A 19,560-nucleotide genomic window follows, 5' to 3' on the forward strand; every position below is an offset into this window, starting at 1 on the left:
ATGAGTCAGGTAATTTCAGTGAAATCCAGACGAGAGTCCGGGAAAACAAACATGATCAAGACCTATAACTTCAACTCTTAAACTCTACATCACAAATTCTATACCTTTTATGTTAACTACTCCGGAGTGTAAATTGAATCCAAAAATATCTATGTAGCCATCGCCTTATTAGTGTCGGATCAAGACCTATCATTCTGCCCCAAAATGCCCAGTCACATTCCACTCCATTGTGTCAAATGAGTGCATTCTACACACCTGTCAAATTGTGGTATACGTGTCATCTTTCCAAAGCAGCAAAACATCTACTTGTCCTTTCTGCGCAGTCATAGTCTTAAGCCGTGGTGTGTTGGATTTGTTGCATGGCTCTTATTCGCATAACTGTCTGGTTGGATTGATCTACACTGCAAGACACGGCACACAACAAATTTTCTTCGGTTAAGAAGTTTAACAGCTCAGCACGCACCTTCTAGATGAGTCGACCTCTTGCAAATGCTACCCCCACCAGCACCAGTCAGTCCCACATTCCCAATTGTCAAGTTTGCGCGTCCACCTTACAACCCAGCTGGAATCTCATCACTACCAAACAAAAGTTCAACATACTGTTTAGCTTTAAGTCGAATCGACCCAAATATCCTCGTCTAAATGATAAGGATGGACTAATCAGCAGTGTAAACTTGAAAATATCTATAGGGCATAATTGTCAATTTCGATACTTTGTCTCTTTCCTCACTCCTGCCTGGTCCCTCCGCGTCTGACGTATCCTGGACTCCGTTAGTCCAACTCTCTGACTATATAAACACGTTTCTCATTCGCTTCATTCTCATCAAACCAAAATCAAACCACTTCTTCTTTTTCATTTAGTCTAATCAGTGCAACAACGATGGCCTCAACTTCTTCATCTTTGGTACTTCTTGTAAATGCTCTTTTATTGGTTTCTTTCTTTCAGTTCTCTGTAGCTACTGGAAGGAAACTCAATGAGTTAGTACAAGAACAACCCAGTGTACCATTAAAATACCACAAAGGAGCTCTTCTTTCTGGGAAGATTTCTGTTAATCTCATCTGGTATGGTAATTTCAAACCTTCCCAGAGAGCTATTATCTCTGATTTCTTCAATTCAATTCATTCAACTTCAACCCAATCAAAAAATGGACCATCTGTTTCTTCATGGTGGAAGAAAACAGAGAAATACTACCACCTTCCAACTTCTACAAGGAAACCGACTTCATTGGTTTTGAAATTAGGGAGACAAATCTTTGATGAGAAGTACTCATTGGGTAAATCTCTTAGCAACAAGAAAATTGTCAGATTAGCATCCAGAGGTGAACAGAGAAATGCAATCAATGTTGTATTGACTTCTGCTGATGTTGCTGTTGATGGGTTCTGTTCTAGCAGATGTGGTACTCATGGTTCTTCAATTTCTGCTACAAAGAAATCCAAATTTGCTTACATTTGGGTTGGGAATTCTGAGACTCAGTGTCCTGGTCAATGTGCTTGGCCGTTTCACCAACCGATTTACGGACCACAGGGTGCACCATTAGTTGCACCAAACAATGATGTTGGTGTAGATGGAATGGTGATAAATCTTGCAAGTTTATTAGCCGGAACAGCAACAAATCCTTTCGGAAATGGGTATTACCAAGGACCAGCTGAAGCACCTTTAGAAGTTTCTTCTGCTTGCACGGGAATTTATGGAACAGGAGCATACCCTGGTTATGCCGGAAATCTGCTAGTTGATTCGAGTACCGGTGCAAGTTACAACGCTAATGGTGCAAATGGAAGAAAGTTCTTGTTGCCGGCATTGTTTGATCCTTCCACATCTACTTGCTCTACTTTGGTCTAGTAATTTCAATAAGAAGATATGTACACAAATTTAGAGTTAAGAGACATACATGTATTATAGGGGGTAAGTTAAGATTATTATGATGTCATGATAGTGTAACAACAGTTTATTCATTCTTTTTGAATCAATGAAAAAAGAGCAAAACACTTGTTTTGCTTTTGAAAATCAAATTTTCGATAAATTTGGCATTTCAGTAGATTTGTTTTTATGGCCTTCCCACTTTTTTGCCACTTCATTAAATGTAACCTTGAGCCTTGAGAAAAATCCAGATGCTAGCTCATGAAAAGCTTGCGTGAATGTAATAGTGCAGGACAAAAATTCATTCCTGGTGTGGATGTGCTGCTTTTCACTTTTCAATCCCAATTTACGGCATTAGAGATGTAAAATGTCAAAATGCATGTCAACGTCTTTAGCAATACAAATTCAAGATGACTAGTGTATTCCTGGAAGAAAAAATTGGCAAGATATTTCAAGGATGAATGCGATACATTGAACTAAGAGGTAAAACAAACATTAAAGACAACTATGAAAACAAAATTAGATTTAGTGGAATATCATCCTCAAGCGAGAACCACATCCATCTTTAGGATCCCAACAGTTGAATTAGAGACACACATCTGCAAGTGAATCGATCACAAGGATGAGTAGCTTTGGAAGTTCACTAATTGTTCCTTCTGTTCAAGAGTTGGTTAAAAAAGAGATCACGGAAATCCCGGATCGATATATTCGAACAAGTTGCAGTACTACTAGTGTTGATCATGAAATTAATAAGAGTGATTCCGTTGGTCACGAAATTCCTGTTATCAATATTAAGAGCCTTCTTTCTGCAGATCCGATATTGGCCGGTAATGAATTAGTGAAGCTTCACTCTGCCTGCAAAGACTGGGGATTCTTTCAGGTAATATTGTTGGCAGATTCATGTACTTACCTTTACATTGTCACTTCCATAGTAACACGAAAACACCATAGATCTGGCACATAGATATTCACATCTTCATAAGCTGTATTTTTGTTCAATGTTGTGTCTTCTGCACAGGTGGTAGATCATGGAGTTAGCTTATCCACAGTTGAGAAAATAAAGTTGGAAACACACAACCTCTTTGAGCTCCCACTAGAAGAGAAACAGAAGCTATGGCAGAAACCAGGTGACCATGAGGGGTTCGGGCAACTCTTTGTTGTTTCAGATGAGCAGAAACTTGATTGGTCTGACATGTTTTTTATAACCATCATTTATTTGCGGGAATACCATTACCATTAAGGTATACCTAGAGTTCAATCTTTGTAATATGCCATCCAAGCATGCATGTAAGGAGGGTGAAAGTGCAGTTCTTATTTGTCCAACCTAAATTCTTTTTGTTTGCATGCTTTATCGGTTGCAGGGAGGCCTTAGAAGACTATGCAATAGGATTAGAAAAACTGACCATGACCATTTTGGAACACATGGCTAAAGCTCTAAAGATGGATTCTGATGAGATGAGAGAGTTATTCAGTGGTTGTTATCAAACAATGAGATTGAATTACTATCCCCCTTGTCCTAAAGCTGAGCAGGTAACAGGTTTCTTGCGAATGCTTTGACAATTGTCCTTCAGCTTAATGAAACAGAAGGCCTTCAGATTCGCAAAGATGGAAAATGGATTCCAGTAAAACCCATCCACGATGCTTTTATAGTCAATATCGGTGATATCATGGAGGTAACTCAATTCTATGATTACCTTATTACTTTTCATACTTTTTTCGTTTGCATCAATTCATTTGACTAGAATTTGGTTTGGCAGATGGTGAGCAATGGTGTCTATCGCAGTATTGACCACAGGGCAGTTGTAAATTCAACAAAAGAGAGGATTTCGGTTGCTGCATTCCACTCAACCAATTTAGATGCAGAGATAGGCCCTGCACATAGCTTGATAAATCCTACACATAATCCAGCATTATTCCGAAGAGAGTCCGTGGAGGCTTATTTTAACAACTTTTTTGCACGTAAACTTGATGGAAAGTCTTACTTAGCTTCCATGAGGATTGACAAAGAGCAAGGAGAACAATCCAGTTGATTGTTGTCAATATTCATGGTTTTAGTACCGCATTTGTCGACTACTTAATTATTCCTCCATCTTATTGTTTAATTAAGGTCTCAGGAGCATATGCTATTAGACACAGTAATACTATTTTATTCTATTTATCCTCGTTGAATAAAATCAATCTAAAACGACCAAAACATTGTTTTTTGCTTTTGAAAATCCAACTCTGCCATGTTCTGTCAATTTAATTGAATTTTTTGAGAACTTTTGAAAATCAGCTGTTTTCATTTTTGTTGCCTTTTCCACTTTTTGGCCTGCTTTGTGCCGGAACTTGACCCACATATCGGACTGAATTTATTGTCCCCAAAAGAGAAATTTGTCAACAATTGATCTCTTACTTTTCTTATTTTATCATGGAGTTAGCTCCTTGACAATTGAGAAAATAAAATTGGAAATACATAACCTCTTTGAACTCCCACTAGAGGAGAAAAAGAAATTATGGCAGAAACCAGATGACCATGAGGGATTCGGGCAACTCTTTGTTGTTTCAGATGAGCAGAAACTTGATTGGCAGCTATTTAAACTTGCCAATATTGATTATTGATAATTTCATTCAACAGAAAATTTACAAGTAGTTGGTAAATTAGCAGTTACACATATGCATTTATGTTCTACCACTACAGCTGATTTTTCAGTCAATCAATCTTTTCATTTGAATTCAGGTATCCGGTCCAGATGTTATCGAACCAATGATGGCACAAAATGAATGAAAGCAGCATTTTATTAACACGTCCATACTTGACTCGACCACTTTGACATACAGCACACACATCCTTTGAAAGCAAGAACATACCAACATACTACTAGTAACATAATGACTCACAGTAGCAACATAATTTAAAAGTACTAACAAGGCAACTTAGGCACTTCACATTTTCCGCTCATGATAACCATCTTCAGGCTCAAATTCAGGCGGCCGATGAGCCGGAAATTTCAATGGACTTGACTTCAGGCTTCTTCTGTTCAACCTTGGGAACACAAATAGTAAGAACTCCATTCTCCATAGTAGCTTTCACTTCCTCCATTTTAGCGTTCTCAGGCAATCTAAACCTCCTCAAGAACTTACTACTGCTCCGTTCAACTCTATGCCATTTATCATTCTTCTCTTCACTTTCTCTGCTTCTTTCTCCACTTATTTGGAGAACTCTTCCTTCTTCAACTTCAACTTTCACTTCTTCTTTCTTAACACCAGGAAGATCAGCTGTAAAGACATGAGCTTCTGGGGTTTCTTTCCAATCGATCCTGGTGTTTGCTAATTGCGATGTCTCTCTAGCAGCACCAGAACCACCACCTTGTTGCCCGCTCAGAGCACCAGTAGAGAAAGGGAAACCTTGGAATGGATCCCAAATGTCAAGGGAAAATGGATCAAAAACGTTACTCCTTTCGTTGCTGAAGAAACTTGGGATGATCGACATTCTGGGTTTTCTAGCTAATAAGAATTGATGAAAAGGGTTTTCTCAAATTGATTGGATCGATTTGCAGTTAGATTGCTAGTTAGTAATTGATAACTTGTAACTTGCTTTCTCTTCTGATTCATGAATGTCTCTGGGTGACGTCTGTTTTTATACAAGAGGGTTCTGTTAAGAATGAGTTCATTTCTGGTCTAATCTTGAGTTTTCGAGAAAGAACCAAAGGAGGATTTAGTTTCTTCTACTGGTTTCTACACAACCTTCTAATTTTGACGCAGCATTATAATCTAACTTGGATTTGATACCTAATTGACTAACTATTGAGCCCAGCCCAAACTGCATATTTTAGTGGCGTATCTAGGTGGAATACTTATCCTGATATTTTTTCCCAAATTGGGGCGGTGGCGCAGTTGGCTAGCGCGTAGGTCTCATAGCTATACGAGTGATCCTGAGGTCGAGAGTTCGAGCCTCTCTCGCCCCATTAATATTTTTCAGAGTCCTAGGGCTATGGAGAGTGTTTTTAACGCTCATTCACTCCCTAAACGAGTGAGAGACTGTGTGAAAGAGTGTGTTTCTAATCACGGGAGAGGTTAAAATACACACTAAGAGGCACATGATCCTCCTCTTGGAGGGAAAATTTCTTGAAGAGGCTGATTATCAGTCGCTTGAGAGAGAAAAAATCACCCAAGAGGCAGAAGATCAGCCTCCCGAACATGATTTTAGATATTTTAATATATATTTTTTTGTTTTTTTATCTCCAGGAGGCATGCGATCAGCCTCCTAGGACAATTTTTTCTCCAGGAGGCAGGAGATTAGTCTCCTAACTCAAGTTTTTCTCAGGAGGTAGAAGATCAGCCTCCTAGTGAAGACTGTCGACCACTCATTCGCTTGAATGAGTATGTGAGTGATTTTTGATGAATGAGTGGGTGTTCTCACTCCATAGCAGAACCTAATTTGATCAAATCTAGTGAAACTCATTCATTTTGAATGAAAACCCTCACTCCATAGCCCTTGTTCTAAAGGGGCAACACTATTGTTGAGGTTTTTGCACTACTCTTCCATGAACCTTTGATCACGAATTATGTGTTGTTGCCGCAACTACTCTCACTTGCATGATGCAAAAGAATTTTTTTCTGAAGTTTTTCTAATGAATCATTAGGCATCCAATAATAGAAACAAATCCAGAAAATAATTTTGTTTTTTTGACATGTTCATCCAAACAAAATATATAGTCGTCTTATATATTATGGTGAGAAAACTAGCCAGAGGCTCTCCCAAAGCTACAATATTTTATGTTTTCCTTTAATCTTCGTTTGAATTTGAAGTCCAATTTGTGCTCACACTTGGGTTTACCACCGTGTTAACTCACTTGTAATGGTTTTCGATATTTATTTTAGGAGACCGCGTTGAGGCTTTGGCGAATGCTATAAGTATAAATTGGTATAAAAATAGGGGAAGATGCAAATCCACATCCATCTTAATGAACCAAATTAAGAAAGCCCATGCAAACCATCACTGAACTATCTGAAAAGCGTTTTAATTAAACTGTTCCTTTGGCTCCTTTAGGTGTCTATAAGCTGGACAGGTATGTTATACCAGTTCCGTGAGGGTACGTCAACTTGTAACGATCTTTCTGTTATGTAATTGTCGTGACGACATTTCTGTGATGTAAATGTAGGGGTAGTTATTACTTAGGATAATCCTAGTTAGTTAGTGTAACCGTAGTAAGAATAAGCCTTATAAAAAAGTGTAATATAATCATTTTAGAATGATGGAATGAATATGCTTATTTGAGATTCTCTCAAGAGTTTGATTGCACCCTAACGTGACCATTGGAGGTTTTAGGAGTTTCCCACTAAGAAAACTTTCTATCTATACAACAATTGGTATCAAGAGCATGTTTCGTCTTCCTCACAGAGCAATATCCAAGATTATCTCCAACTTTATCTATTGAGGTTGTTTTTGTGAAGTGTTTGTAAAAAAGATTTGGTGTTATCTTATTTACTCGGTCAAGAAAAAGGGTTGGTTCTAGATTTGTTCCATTTCAATCGAAAGAAGAAAAAAAAATGAGTTTGAAGATTTGGTATATATCTTGGTTTTTTCAAGAATTTATAAAAAACTGTAACATTGTTGTTTTTCCTATATATTCAGTCAAAAGAAAAATAAGAAAAACATAGGATATATGCAAGATAAATTTTCTGTTGAGTATAAGATATTTCTTTTCCTAACTTTGGTTTTCAATTACGTGGAATTATACAATTCAAAATCCGTTTGATCTGTAAAAAAAGGAACAAAAATGGAATATTGGGATGGTCGTGTGAATTCTCTTCCTGAAATTTTAAAACTTTGCATCTACATCAAACAAGAACTTCATGATATGGCAGGTATGATAAGATACCAACGTGCTTGTGATCAATCAATGGTTGAATTCCAAAAAAAAGGTTGTTGTTAATTATTTAACCGAGTTTTTCGGTATCTTTGATGAAAAAGGAGAAAGCACACAAACAAACTTTGAAAATTCTGTCTTATTTGATATCAAAGATCATTTTCTTATTTTTCATGAAGTTGTTGAAGTAAAAGAAGAATCGATGCATCGACAAAAAAAAAAATCTAAGAAAGAATACTATGTCCAAGCAATGATAATAAAGACTATATAAAATCTAACCATTGCTACAAATATTCTCTTCGGGTTACAGTACTTACAAAAATCAACGTATCCATTTTATCGTAAATCTTTCTATTTTCATTAAAGTAATCAAGTCTAAAAAGAAATGCTGAGAAGATCAAGATTGACAATATACTTGTACAACCTTGAGGAAAAGGTTGATTTTAGGCGGAAAGGAATATTATCTATTTATAAGGGTGATTATTACTTAGGATTACCTTAATTAGTTAGTGTAACTGTTGTAAGAATAAACCTTATAAAAAGGTGTAACATAATAACTTTATAATTATGGAATAAATATTTTTATATGAGAGATTTTCTCGAAAATTTGATTACACTCTAACCTTATGATTGGAGGTTTTAGGAGTTCCCCTCGAAGAAAACTCTCTAATTACGTAACACTTTCTTATACGAAAAACAAAGAAGAGATCAACAAAGCTAACAAAACAATATTTCGTGTGTGGAATCTTGATTTGCAACAGTGTTTGTCATACCACCTATAGTATGAACTTAACGTGTTAGATCTTAACCTTGTGTCCTAGAAGTCGGTCCCAAGCAGGTCTTGATTATTCTTGAATTAGAGATTATATTGTGGATATATATCGTCTTCCGGATAATAACTCTGAGTGTAGTCATGGACGTTAATATAGTTAAATTACAGTGTGGCACGAGCTCTTGCTTTAGATCTTCAAGCAATGGTCATTTATGTAAAATATTGTGAATCCGAAAGACAAAAAGTAAGCATGTCAAATCCAACAATCATAAATAGCTAAAGCTTCCTAAATTACAGTTGGTTTCGGATAATAAACATTATATTGACCTGCCCACTCAACATGACATGGTTGCCATATACAGTGCATGCAATCAAGACTATTTAGCATTCCTTAAAAATCTTTAGTTGTGTTTTTGGAAACAATGCTATCAACATCTTTCTGAGTAGGTTTGCACAGGGAAAACTGGACCAAAATGTTTTGTGTCGCAAGATATTTCGCGATACCTAAATGCGGTTGTTTCTCCCGTACGGATGTATCATATATAGAATCCAGTGGTACTCTACAAAATAATGTGCGGAGCAATGATCTTTTGTTCGAAACTAAAAGCCTCGCACATATCGTGCATCATATTGAAAACTAAATATAGGTTATACGCGACAACGATCATTAATACTCATTTGAATCGTCCAGGATTTCAAAACATAGAAAACATGGTTTTTCAAATCAAAGTACCAATTAGTTTGTATTTTATATATAAAAATAAATTTAAATTACCAATTTAGCCCCAGTTTTAATTGCCAATTTTATATTGTCTTGTTTTCTAGATCCCAATATTTCTTGGTACTCGAACCAAAAAAGAAATCAAAGAAATATAAAAATCAAATAAATATAATATATATCCTAAAATAGAATGTGTTTTATTACCTATAGTAGAACCTCTCTAGAGGTTATTACTATTTAAATAAGTACAAAATTTATTACATTAAAGTTTATGATGCGTAATATAGTTATCTACAACTGTTTAGGAAAAAAAGATTTAACTTTTAGGTTTTTGACACATTTTTGACTTGCTAACGCATAAAACTCGTCAACTTTTTTAGACACCGTATTATTGAAGCTAAAATGTTTCCAACTTATCTAATTTCAACAATAATTTCTTCTCCAGTTAAAGTATAAAAAACTATTCGCTCATTTAAAAGATTAGAGAAGATATCCATATCCATTAGCATTTAAGACGTGTTGAAATTGAAAATCTTACTTTTTTTTCTAGATACACCTTTGTATATTAATAACCTTCGTACATTAATAATTTTGTGCATTCCCAAGAGTACTAATATGGAGAGATTCTACTATAATAGAAAATCAAAATAATATAAAATCGAATACTATATTATAGGTATACTATCTTTGATCAAAAAGAATAAAAAAAAGATCCCAAACCAGATAAACTCACCATTTTTCTAACATGATTTTTGATTGATCACCAAACTATGACTTCTTGATTTATAGTATGCTACAACTGTATTATAAACAATGCAGATTTCATGTTTAGTTTTTCTTCATTGTTTTCAATAAGTTCTCTTCTAATAGGTTCTCCATCATCTGTGGACCTTGTGTCGCTTCCCACCAAAACCTCACCTCAATGTTTTACTGTATAATTAAGTTCCTGAAATTCTAAATGTATGATTCACTGTCAATATATTGAGATATTCAGAAAGAGAGCTTTTTCTTTTCCATAGTTAACTTTTTTTTTGAAGGTATTTTCACTTCTGTGGACGATGAATCTTTCGTCTTAAATGAGAGGTTAGGTGATTTTGAAAACCCCATCTCTGAAACTAAAAATATTGAATTATTCTTGATGTCTCAACCAAAATAAATGATTCCTTTTGCTTTAGATTCTCCTTCCTTTACGCTTCCGGATTGATTTTTTTTTTGTTTTGTGGAAAATTAGTAATTGAGGAGTAGTATTCCAGATGGGTACAAATTATAGTAATTGGTGGTCTAATTTTAGGGGAGAGAGTACCGGGTTCTGTTGTGGATAACAATAATAAAAACTTCTTAGTCGTGGCTCTAAGAAGTAGGTATAACATTCATTAACTGAGCAATGCCAAACTTTTGGTATTCCTATAATATCTAGGTACAGTCGGCATTGTCGAAGACATATAATAATGACGACACACTGTCGATTGTTCCTTGATATTTTGCTTAACCGGTATTTTCTTCAAAAACAATCGTCATAACATGCATTTTCATACAATGTCAAATGCTTCATGGTCATCATTTGTTAGGTTTTTACAAACAAGCCAACTGATTGCGAGTATTGACCACGACAATGCCAGCAGAGACCAATTTAAATAATGTTCGCATTGCATTCATAACCAAATCAATGCCGACTGCTGAAGTCGGGATTGATTTCATACGTTGAACAATGTCGACTGCAGAAGCCGACACTGCATTTGTAAATCGAGCAATACGAACTTCTTCAGTTGGTTTGAATTCAACAATTGAGCAATGCCGACTGTTTATATGTAACTTCAATTTGATCGTCCTCTTCATCTTCCTCTTGCTGATTTGTAATTGCATATATTCTATCTTGCAAAACTTTGTTTCGTTTTTTTTTTAATCGTAATTTCGGTTCTAGGATCAATTGACGATGAAATAGAGAAGTTGTGGAAGAAGAGAAGAAAACGAGAATAAGAAGAAGAGAAAAGGAGTCGGAAGTTGGGAAGAAGAGGAATACTTGAATTAGGTTTTTAGTGTGTTTTTCTTTCTTTTTAACAGGATAAAACGCATTAAAGCCATTTCATAACTAACAAAAATACCCCTTAGCTCATATTGTGCCCCATATTACCGTTGGTATCTCCCAATTTATGGATGTAAAATGTGGATTCTAAATTAGCTACTCGTATGAATTACCAATTTAACGTAGTTTCACAATGAATACAAATCATGTTACGGTAATGATATTTTTTTTTGAGTTTTTTTCCGTCAAATTTTTATTACTTTTAATCGATAAAAATAAAAGTTGTTAATTGTTGTCAGGAAATCATCAAGGATAATTGTTTTTAAGTCAAACCAAAACATATTACAAGTCTGCCCACTATTAAAAGCCCAATCGTAGCTGAGATCTTACCGACAGAATATTGGTACAATTAGACCTCTTCATGGTCTCTTGAAAACCGTCAGAGGAGCTTCTTCATTTGCAAGTGAGGTAGAATTTGTACGAATTGGCTCGATCTGTAACCTTCGAAGCCCCGTTGTGTAAGTGAGTTTTGGTAGGCGTATACGTTAACCGTGGAAAGAGATTGTGCGTGTTAGACGACCAGACTACTTCGTTCAATTATTAAGAAAAATGTAAGATATCGACAGAAGGTACTAAGCAGAAGGGTTATATGGTGGAATGGGCATCACGGCAGGAGGTATTGCTCAATCATCGTAATCTATCTTATTGAGTGGATGAAAATACTAATCCCTTACACTATAAGGTGAATTTCTTGATGGGCAACGAATTTTCTATATTTATTTGCTAGTTTTTAGAAAATAATGTTTTCTTATACACCCTATCTTACATTTCTGGTTCCTTCCCTTGTCCTCAAGATTTCTAACAGGGAGTACCAAATTATTTGGGGGTGTACCAATATGCATACAAGACAAAATGCTTATTGGTAAGGGACTGGTACACCCCCAAATAATTTGGTACCCTTTATTAGCAGCCTTGCTTGCCCTTCTATTAACTTGTAGTATCCAATCTCCATGTCTGTAACAAACATGTTCGTGTTCTTCGAGAAAAAAAGGAAAGTAAAACGTTTCCTTGGTTAAAAAGTCGATGGATACACATGTTTGCAACTTTGCATAAATTTGAGGGAACCGAACTTCTTGTATGTATTTCTTCATTAATAAATAAAACACGCACAACTAAGTGAACACATTGGGGCGGTGGCGCAGTTGGCTAGCGCGTAGGTCTCATAGCTATACGAGTGATCCTGAGGTCGAGAGTTCGAGCCTCTCTCGCCCCAATATTTTTTTTCGTTTTTTCCCTGTGTTAAGCAAAGGTAGACATTTATGTGCATTTCTTTGTCAGCCAATTCTTTTTTTTCTTTGGTTTTATGTGGTAAGTTTTTATTTGCTTTGATATTATTTCGCGTTCAATTTTTTTTTTGATATTCTCCATTAATTGATTTTAAAAGAATGAATAGAATGATTTAGCATGCATTACATTAACGTATTAACCTCCGAGCCCTTTATACAGACATTTCATACTTCATATCTCTACTTGTTTTTAGACCAAAGTAGAGCAAGTAGATGTAGCAGGATCAAACAATGCCGGCAACAAGAACTTTCTTCCATTTGCACCATTAGCGTTGTAACTTGCACCGGTACTCGAATCAACTAGCAGATTTCCGGCATAACCAGGGTATGCTCCTGTCCCATAAATTCCCGTGCAAGCAGAAGAAACTTCTAAAGGTGCTTCAGCTGGTCCTTGGTAATACCCATTTCCGAAAGGATTTGTTGCTGTTCCGGCTAATAGACTGGCCAAATTGATCACCATACCATCAACTCCAACATCATTGTTTGGTGCAACTAATGGTGAGCCTTGTGGTCCATAAATTGGTTGATGGAAAGGCCAAGCACATTGACCGGCACATTGAGTCTCAGAGTTTCCAACCCAAATGTAAGCAAATTTGGATTTCTTTGAAGCAGAAATTGAAGAACCATGAGTACCACATCTGCTAGAACAGAACCCATCAACAGCAACATCAGCAGAAGTCAATACAACATTGATTGCATTTCTCTGTTCACCTCTGGATGCTAATCTGACAATTTTCTTGCTGCTCAGAGATTTACCCAATGAGTACTTCTCATCAAAGATTTGTCTCCCTAATTTCAAAACCAATGAAGTGGGTTTCCTTGTAGAAGTTGGAAGGTGGTAGTATTTCTCTGTTTTCTTCCACCATGAAGAAACAGATGGTCCATTTTTTGATTGGGTTGAAGTTGAATGAATTGAATTGAAGAAATCAGAGATAATAGCTCTCTGGGAAGGTTTGAAATTACCATACCAGATGAGATTAACAGAAATCTTCCCAGAAAGAAGAGCTCCTTTGTGGTATTTTAATGGTACACTGGGTTGTTCTTGTACTAACTCATTGAGTTTCCTTCCAGTAGCTACAGAGAACTGAAAGAAAGAAACCAATAAAAGAGCATTTACAAGAAGTATCAAAGATGAAGAAGTTGAGGCCATTGTTGTTATAAACTGATCAGAGTAATTCAAATTGAGTTGAAAGTGGAGACAGAATTAGGTTGTGGAAAAGAAGAAGAAGTGGTTTGATTTTGATGAGAATGAAGAGGATGAGAAATGTGTTTATATAGGTCAATTGTCCGAATCTTGGTTGGATGGAAACGTCAGACGTGGAGAGACTAGGGAGGAGCAAGGAAAGAGGCAAAAGTGTTTAAAGTAGCTATACTTTATTGATCAGATACCAGCTGGAGATTGCAAGATGGAAGTTTCGAGTTGAAAATGCGCCAACTGTTCAATTGGGCGGGGATGTGATATCATACACAAATGCAAGAAGTCGGCTCATACGAAGGAGCGTCTGAGCTTGCAAGATGGAAGTTTCCTATGGCCCATGGGGAAGTAAATTCAACCAAGCAGTTGCACGAATAGTAAATGCATTACCTAACGACCAAAAAGTTATGGTTTGTGCGTCTTTGTGAGGCTGGCATTTCATGGGATTTAGATGAAGGGCGCCAATTGGATTTTACTTCTTGGCCTGAATTAATCCGCACGGAATATATTTTGAACCGATGGTTGTTTACCACCATGCATTTTCCATAGTACTTGCTGAATCACATGTTTACATACACCTGTGGGTACAGATCATTAGTTTTCAGCCACGTAATTGCAAACACTATGGATAAAAAAAATCCAAGGCATATTCCAACTAGGCATATGCATGCAGCTGAGATGCAATTTCATGTGAGCTGACTTTATGAATATGGCACCTCCACCAGTTGGCAACTTTAAACCGGAAATCATCATCTCTTGTACCCACAATCCCAGCTGTTTTTTTTTTCATTTACTATCTACTAACTTCAAACGCGTTTGGCTCTTTCCTCACTCTTCAGTTCCCACCACGTCTGATCAGTCGAGATGTGTACTGTTTGTATATCAACCACAAATGTTCGTTGAAAACAATGGCTATGTTAATGTAATACTATGTACTAGCTAAATTATCTATCAATTCTTTTAAGATCAATGATGAATATCAAAAAAAAAGAAAATGATTTGACATCCGGTTAGAAAAATCCCGAGTTTTATTTTGAGTGTAAGAGTGGGGGACTTACTTCAGTCAATATCAAGAGTGCCATATATCAAAAAATCACGATTGATATTTTCCATCAATTGACTCACGGTCTAACAACCCAAACTCGGACAAATGAACGACCTAAATCCTGTAGCATACATACCAAAGAAGGAGCATAGGAGCTGCGTTGATTTTTTGAATATGGCACCACCATCCAACAGTTAAATAACCTCGACCAGTTGGCAACTTTTGCGCGGAAATCATCATCCCTTGTACCCTCCATTGGAGGGCCTCCAACCCCAGCAGTATGTTCTTTTCTACCATCTCATCTCCACGTCTTTTTTCCTCTTTCTTGGATTTTTCCTCCTCAGACCTCTTGGCACGTCTCCAAGGCACCAACTCTCCAATAGTCAATCCTCTTTTCCCAAACTACTATAAACACAAGTCTGATTTTTCTTCTTGTTTATATTACCTGAGTATCTAATTAAATCTTGTTTGTCAATGAACAAAACACTTCTACATTTCAATGGCTTCTGTTACATTATGTTTGCTTGTCTCTTCCATTTTTCTTCAGCTACAGGTAGAAAACTCAATGAGTACGTCCAAGAGAAACCAGCTATGCCGCCATCACAATACCATAATGGTCGACTTCATTCTGGTGAGGCTTCTATTAATATCATCTGGTATGGCAATTTCAAACATGTCCAGAGAACCGATGTGTATAGATTCTTCAATCAATATTTTACTTCCAGAAGAGTACAAATTATTTCCACGAGGTTGAAACAAAAGTTAGATAATCCCGTTGCTTGGGAAAATCTTAGATATTCTTTAGGGAGACAAATCTTTGATGACAATTACTCATTGGGTAAATCTTTAAATGATGAGAAAAAATTGCTAGATTAGCATCGTACGGTGCTGAGTAATCATGCTATTAAGGTAGTGTCGATAAAAATTATAATTTATTGTTTTTTTTGTGAATGAAACTTATTAGTTTCACATTGTGGAGTTTCCAATTTTTATTAGTTTTAAAAAACAATATAAACCTTTTAGTCCCACATCGGGGAGTTTTTCTTCTTAAATTGTACTATTTGTCAATTATATAAACAAATTCACTATTTTTGTAAAATCTATTAGAAAGGGGTTGCTCTATATTTAGAGGGATCCCTAAGGGAAAAAACATATTATATTGTTTTCTCAAGTGTTCGATATTTTCCTTTATGGTTTTTTCGGAGTTGCCAAGCTCAAGTTGAGAATCTACTACATATGCTAGTAGTAGGTGTAGTAGGGTGTTTTATCCTGGAGATATCCGTCCTGTGAGAGCTATAGCATCACTCTTGAGTGTAGCCGGGCACTAATATTTTAAGGGCAACGTGTTGAACACGTGACTCAGTTTTTCCTTGTTGCTGTTGCGGAGATATGGGGAGCTCGTCCGTTTCATCAAATCGATCACTTCCATTATAAAGGAGCTAATATCAGTAACTTTTGCTTATTTGATTTTTGCTTGTTTTTGGTTATTGCACCCATCAATCTTAAGACATTATAATTTGTAATAATCGAAAATGGTTGGTTGGTTTGTGAATCATGGATGTTAATTGTGGAGTGAAAAACAAAAACAAATTTTTAGTCAGCTGTAGAGTTTCGAGTTTATGTCTTAATCTAGAAGGAATTTCGATGAACCCTTTTTACACAACGTAGTAGACATCCTGATAGTTACCCACGTAAAATTTCAGGATTTTTGGAGTTGTAAAAGTATTTTTTTGATATTTTACAAAACAGAGAAACGTTCCTGAAAAATTCTGAGGGGCAGAATTTTGTTGTTAACTAAAGTAGTTTTTATGGGGTAACTATGAGTTTTTTGATATGGTGGTTCAAACGAAGTTTATAAATCTAGATAGTATCTTCAAAACTCATATTTTATCTGAACTAAGGTTTGTGAAATGTGGTGTATTAGGTGATTGGGAAATTACCGTCTCCGTGGTCAGAGTATAAACGAAGTTTGTGACATGAAATTGAAAAGGAACATGGCTACCAGGCGCATGTGGATGAACACAAGTCTTCCAAAGCTGAAAAAGGCGAGAACATCAAACACAACTCTAAGCGTAGTCTTCATAAGAAAGGTATGTTTCGTAAAACTAAATCCGCCATTACTTTAATTAAAGGTGATTGTTATGTTTGTAAAATTCCTGGCCATACGGCAGTAAAGTGTAGACAACATAAAACCTTAATGAGTAAAAAGTTAATGCTAATTTAGTTGAAACAAACTAGAACGAGTTCATTGACATGATGTCGGAAGTTATTTTAATAACTAATGTGAGAGACTGGTGGGTGGACTCTGGAGCCACTAAGTATGTTTGTTGAAACAAAGACATGTTCACCTCATATCAGAGGATAAGGGATGTCAAAAAACTATATATGAGTAACTCATCTGCGACAGAGGTTGCATAAAAGGGAAAGTGGTGGACCCGGGAAAGCGTATAAATTGAAGTGAAATGAAACGGGCCTACAGTAATACCGCAAGTGCACGGTCGTCAGTTGTAGCTCGTGCGAGTACGGGTCGATCCACAGAGACTGGGGGTGTTTGGAGTTTCTAGCTATTTGGGCTCTAAATTGCTATTGGGCTTAGTGGGTTTTTGGATTGACTGTGAATTTATGGGCTTTTGGTCTTTTGAATTGCACTGGGCTTTGGTGATGAACTGTGAACTGAGCTTGGGCTCAATAGTTCAACTGTGAGTTGGGCTTTGGATTCAGTCAAGGATCCGGGCCTTTGGAAATGTAATGAATTTGGGTTCAAGTGAACTGAACTGAGCCTTGAACTCAGTTGGCTTGTAAACCAAACAGTGGCTGGATTTGGGCTTTTGGGATTTGTTCCTGGGCTTAGCTTTTGACCTGAGAGTAACTAGGCCTTTGGAGTTAAGTGTGGACTGAACTGGGCTTGTGCTGTGAGCCAAGCTCAGTTGCAGCAGCAGCAGTGGAAACCAGGTTACAGCAGCAGTGGTGGCTGGCACAGCAGGAGCAGGTGCACAGCAAGGGAAAGGAAAGAAAGCAGCAATGGTGACAGTGCAAGCCAAGTAATAACAAAACAGAGATAGTTGCAAACCAAGGCTACAAGCCAAGGGCAGGAGTGTGGAGATAAGCTGACAATGAAGTAAAAAAAAAGGAAAAAAAAAAGCAAAGCCAAGGCAATGGCTTTAGGCATTCATCTAGAGTGGGAAGAGAACCAGCTTGCTCACAGTCACTAGTGAGCACTAGTTTCTCCCCACTGCTCAATCAACTCAATGCTCTAAGGCTCTAACCTAGCATTGACACACAACAGTAAACTAATCCTAACATTTGAGAAGCTAACAGTTGACAAAACAAGAGATTCAAAACAGTGACAAAACAAGGGATTATATTAACACTAACAATGACAAAACAATGAGGATTAACAGATACAAAACAACCTAGCATGGACAGTGCATTAACATCAAATTAAACATGAAACTAGAAATTAGACTAAACATGGACAGTGTATATAAGACAGTGAAATTGATAAAGAAATTGAAGTTGAAAATCAAAAGAAATTGAAATTAGACATTAACATGGAATTATCAGTGGGATTAAAACAACATGCAAACAAGAAATTAACATTAAATTAAAACAGTAACAAGCATAAATTGAAATTGAAATTAAAATTGAAAACTAAAATTAAACTAAAAATTATCCCAAATTGGGGGAGACTCGGCTAACCCAAGCACACCCTTCTCTCTACACATCAGTTGCCTTTTATAGTTTTACAAAATATCCCCAAATTTCGAAACCCTAACTTGCAAACCCTAATTTTTGAATTGAAAAGTCCACTCACCTAATCCCTGAATTGATGTCGACCCATGCCTATTCTCTCTTCTCTGCTCCTCTCCATGTCTTCAATTGCGTCTTATAGCCTCACCTAATTTATTGATTTATCACCTAGGGTTTCAGTGGTGAAAAATCAATGAGTTAGATGGATATAGAGGTAGGGGAGGTATCTACGGCGTGTAGGTGGTGTTTGGTGACAGTGGAGGAAGTGGCGATGGCAGGGTGGTGGTGCGGCAGGGTATGGTGGTGGTGGCAGTGAGAGCAGGCGGAGAGGGAGTTGCAGACAGAGAGGTTGAGAGGGAGGAGAAGACTCGAGTGTTTTGGGATGTAGGGAGTGTTTGGTTGGGTATAGGTGCTTCGTGCTAGGGTGTGAGGCAAGTGTAGCGAGTTTGATGCACAGCGAGAGGGAAATCATCGGATGACCAGATTTGGATTTAAATGAACGGCGCGATGGGATGAAGCTTGGAGAGACCGTTGGATTGCGAGATACAACTAAGCTGACGGCTCCAGATGGAGTTAGGTGCTGTAGTGTTTAGCAGGATCTTCAGACTTCGATGCACGATGATGAAGCGACCATTGGATGATGAGATGGATCCAATCTGACGCCTACAAAAGAATGGGTTTGGGTTTTGGAGTTCTGGGCTTGGAAAATGGGTTTAGTTTTGGGAAATAAGTTTGGGCTTGGGCATGTTGAGCCCACTTCTTCTTTAAGAACAAATCTCTTCCTTATTAAGCCCACTTTCTAGCCTTTGGTCTTGCACACAATATTCTTCGCGGTTTCCTTGCGTAATTCTTCCCGGCTTTTCACCACTTTTCTGCTCAAGTCATCCAAACTTTATTTATTACCTAAAAATACAAAATTAATTAATAAAAATATTTATTCTTGAAAACAATGAAAATGCAGAATATGGGATAAAATGTAGAATTAATGCACAAAAGAT

At 36.8% G+C, this 19,560-nt stretch overlaps 3 protein-coding genes, 2 non-coding genes and 1 pseudogene across 5 annotated transcripts; 4 read left to right on the forward strand and 2 right to left on the reverse strand.

Annotated features, from left to right (window-relative positions):
• Nucleotides 1-828: 828 nt before the first annotated feature.
• LOC113286774 (protein EXORDIUM-like) lies at nucleotides 829-2,021 on the forward strand. The gene has a single exon (XM_026535390.1). The coding sequence runs from the start codon at nucleotides 881-883 to the stop codon at nucleotides 1,838-1,840; it is 960 nt and encodes a 319-aa protein (XP_026391175.1). The 5' UTR covers nucleotides 829-880; the 3' UTR covers nucleotides 1,841-2,021.
• A 343-nt stretch (nucleotides 2,022-2,364) lies between these two features.
• Nucleotides 2,365-4,123, forward strand: LOC113286773 (annotated as a pseudogene).
• A 515-nt stretch (nucleotides 4,124-4,638) lies between these two features.
• Nucleotides 4,639-5,557, reverse strand: LOC113286775 (17.8 kDa class I heat shock protein-like). Its single transcript, XM_026535391.1, has 2 exons — nucleotides 4,810-5,557; nucleotides 4,639-4,773 (listed from the first exon to the last, which is right to left on the reverse strand). Exon 1 carries the CDS (start codon nucleotides 5,328-5,330, stop codon nucleotides 4,824-4,826), a length of 507 nt encoding a protein of 168 aa, XP_026391176.1. The 5' UTR covers nucleotides 5,331-5,557; the 3' UTR covers nucleotides 4,639-4,773; nucleotides 4,810-4,823.
• A 162-nt stretch (nucleotides 5,558-5,719) lies between these two features.
• TRNAM-CAU lies at nucleotides 5,720-5,805 on the forward strand. The gene is given in 2 exon segments: nucleotides 5,720-5,757; nucleotides 5,770-5,805. It is a non-coding gene; the product is annotated as a tRNA-Met (tRNA).
• A 6,608-nt stretch (nucleotides 5,806-12,413) lies between these two features.
• TRNAM-CAU lies at nucleotides 12,414-12,499 on the forward strand. Its single transcript is given in 2 exon segments — nucleotides 12,414-12,451; nucleotides 12,464-12,499. It is a non-coding gene; the product is annotated as a tRNA-Met (tRNA).
• A 106-nt stretch (nucleotides 12,500-12,605) lies between these two features.
• LOC113286776 (protein EXORDIUM-like) lies at nucleotides 12,606-13,806 on the reverse strand. Its single transcript, XM_026535392.1, has one exon. The coding sequence runs from the start codon at nucleotides 13,720-13,722 to the stop codon at nucleotides 12,763-12,765; it is 960 nt and encodes a 319-aa protein (XP_026391177.1). The 5' UTR covers nucleotides 13,723-13,806; the 3' UTR covers nucleotides 12,606-12,762.
• Nucleotides 13,807-19,560: the final 5,754 nt, after the last annotated feature.

The sequence above is a fragment of the Papaver somniferum genome, chromosome 6 (assembly GCF_003573695.1).
Source record: "Papaver somniferum cultivar HN1 chromosome 6, ASM357369v1, whole genome shotgun sequence".
Taxonomy (NCBI): domain Eukaryota; kingdom Viridiplantae; phylum Streptophyta; class Magnoliopsida; order Ranunculales; family Papaveraceae; genus Papaver; species Papaver somniferum.

Excerpts from the sequence above, each read along its gene's own strand:
- LOC113286774 (XM_026535390.1), top strand. The coding sequence starts at position 881 with ATGGCCTCAACTTCTTCATCTTTGGTACTTCTTGTAAATGCTCTTTTA.
- LOC113286775 (XM_026535391.1), bottom strand. The coding sequence starts at position 5,330 with ATGTCGATCATCCCAAGTTTCTTCAGCAACGAAAGGAGTAACGTTTTT.
- LOC113286776 (XM_026535392.1), bottom strand. The coding sequence starts at position 13,722 with ATGGCCTCAACTTCTTCATCTTTGATACTTCTTGTAAATGCTCTTTTA.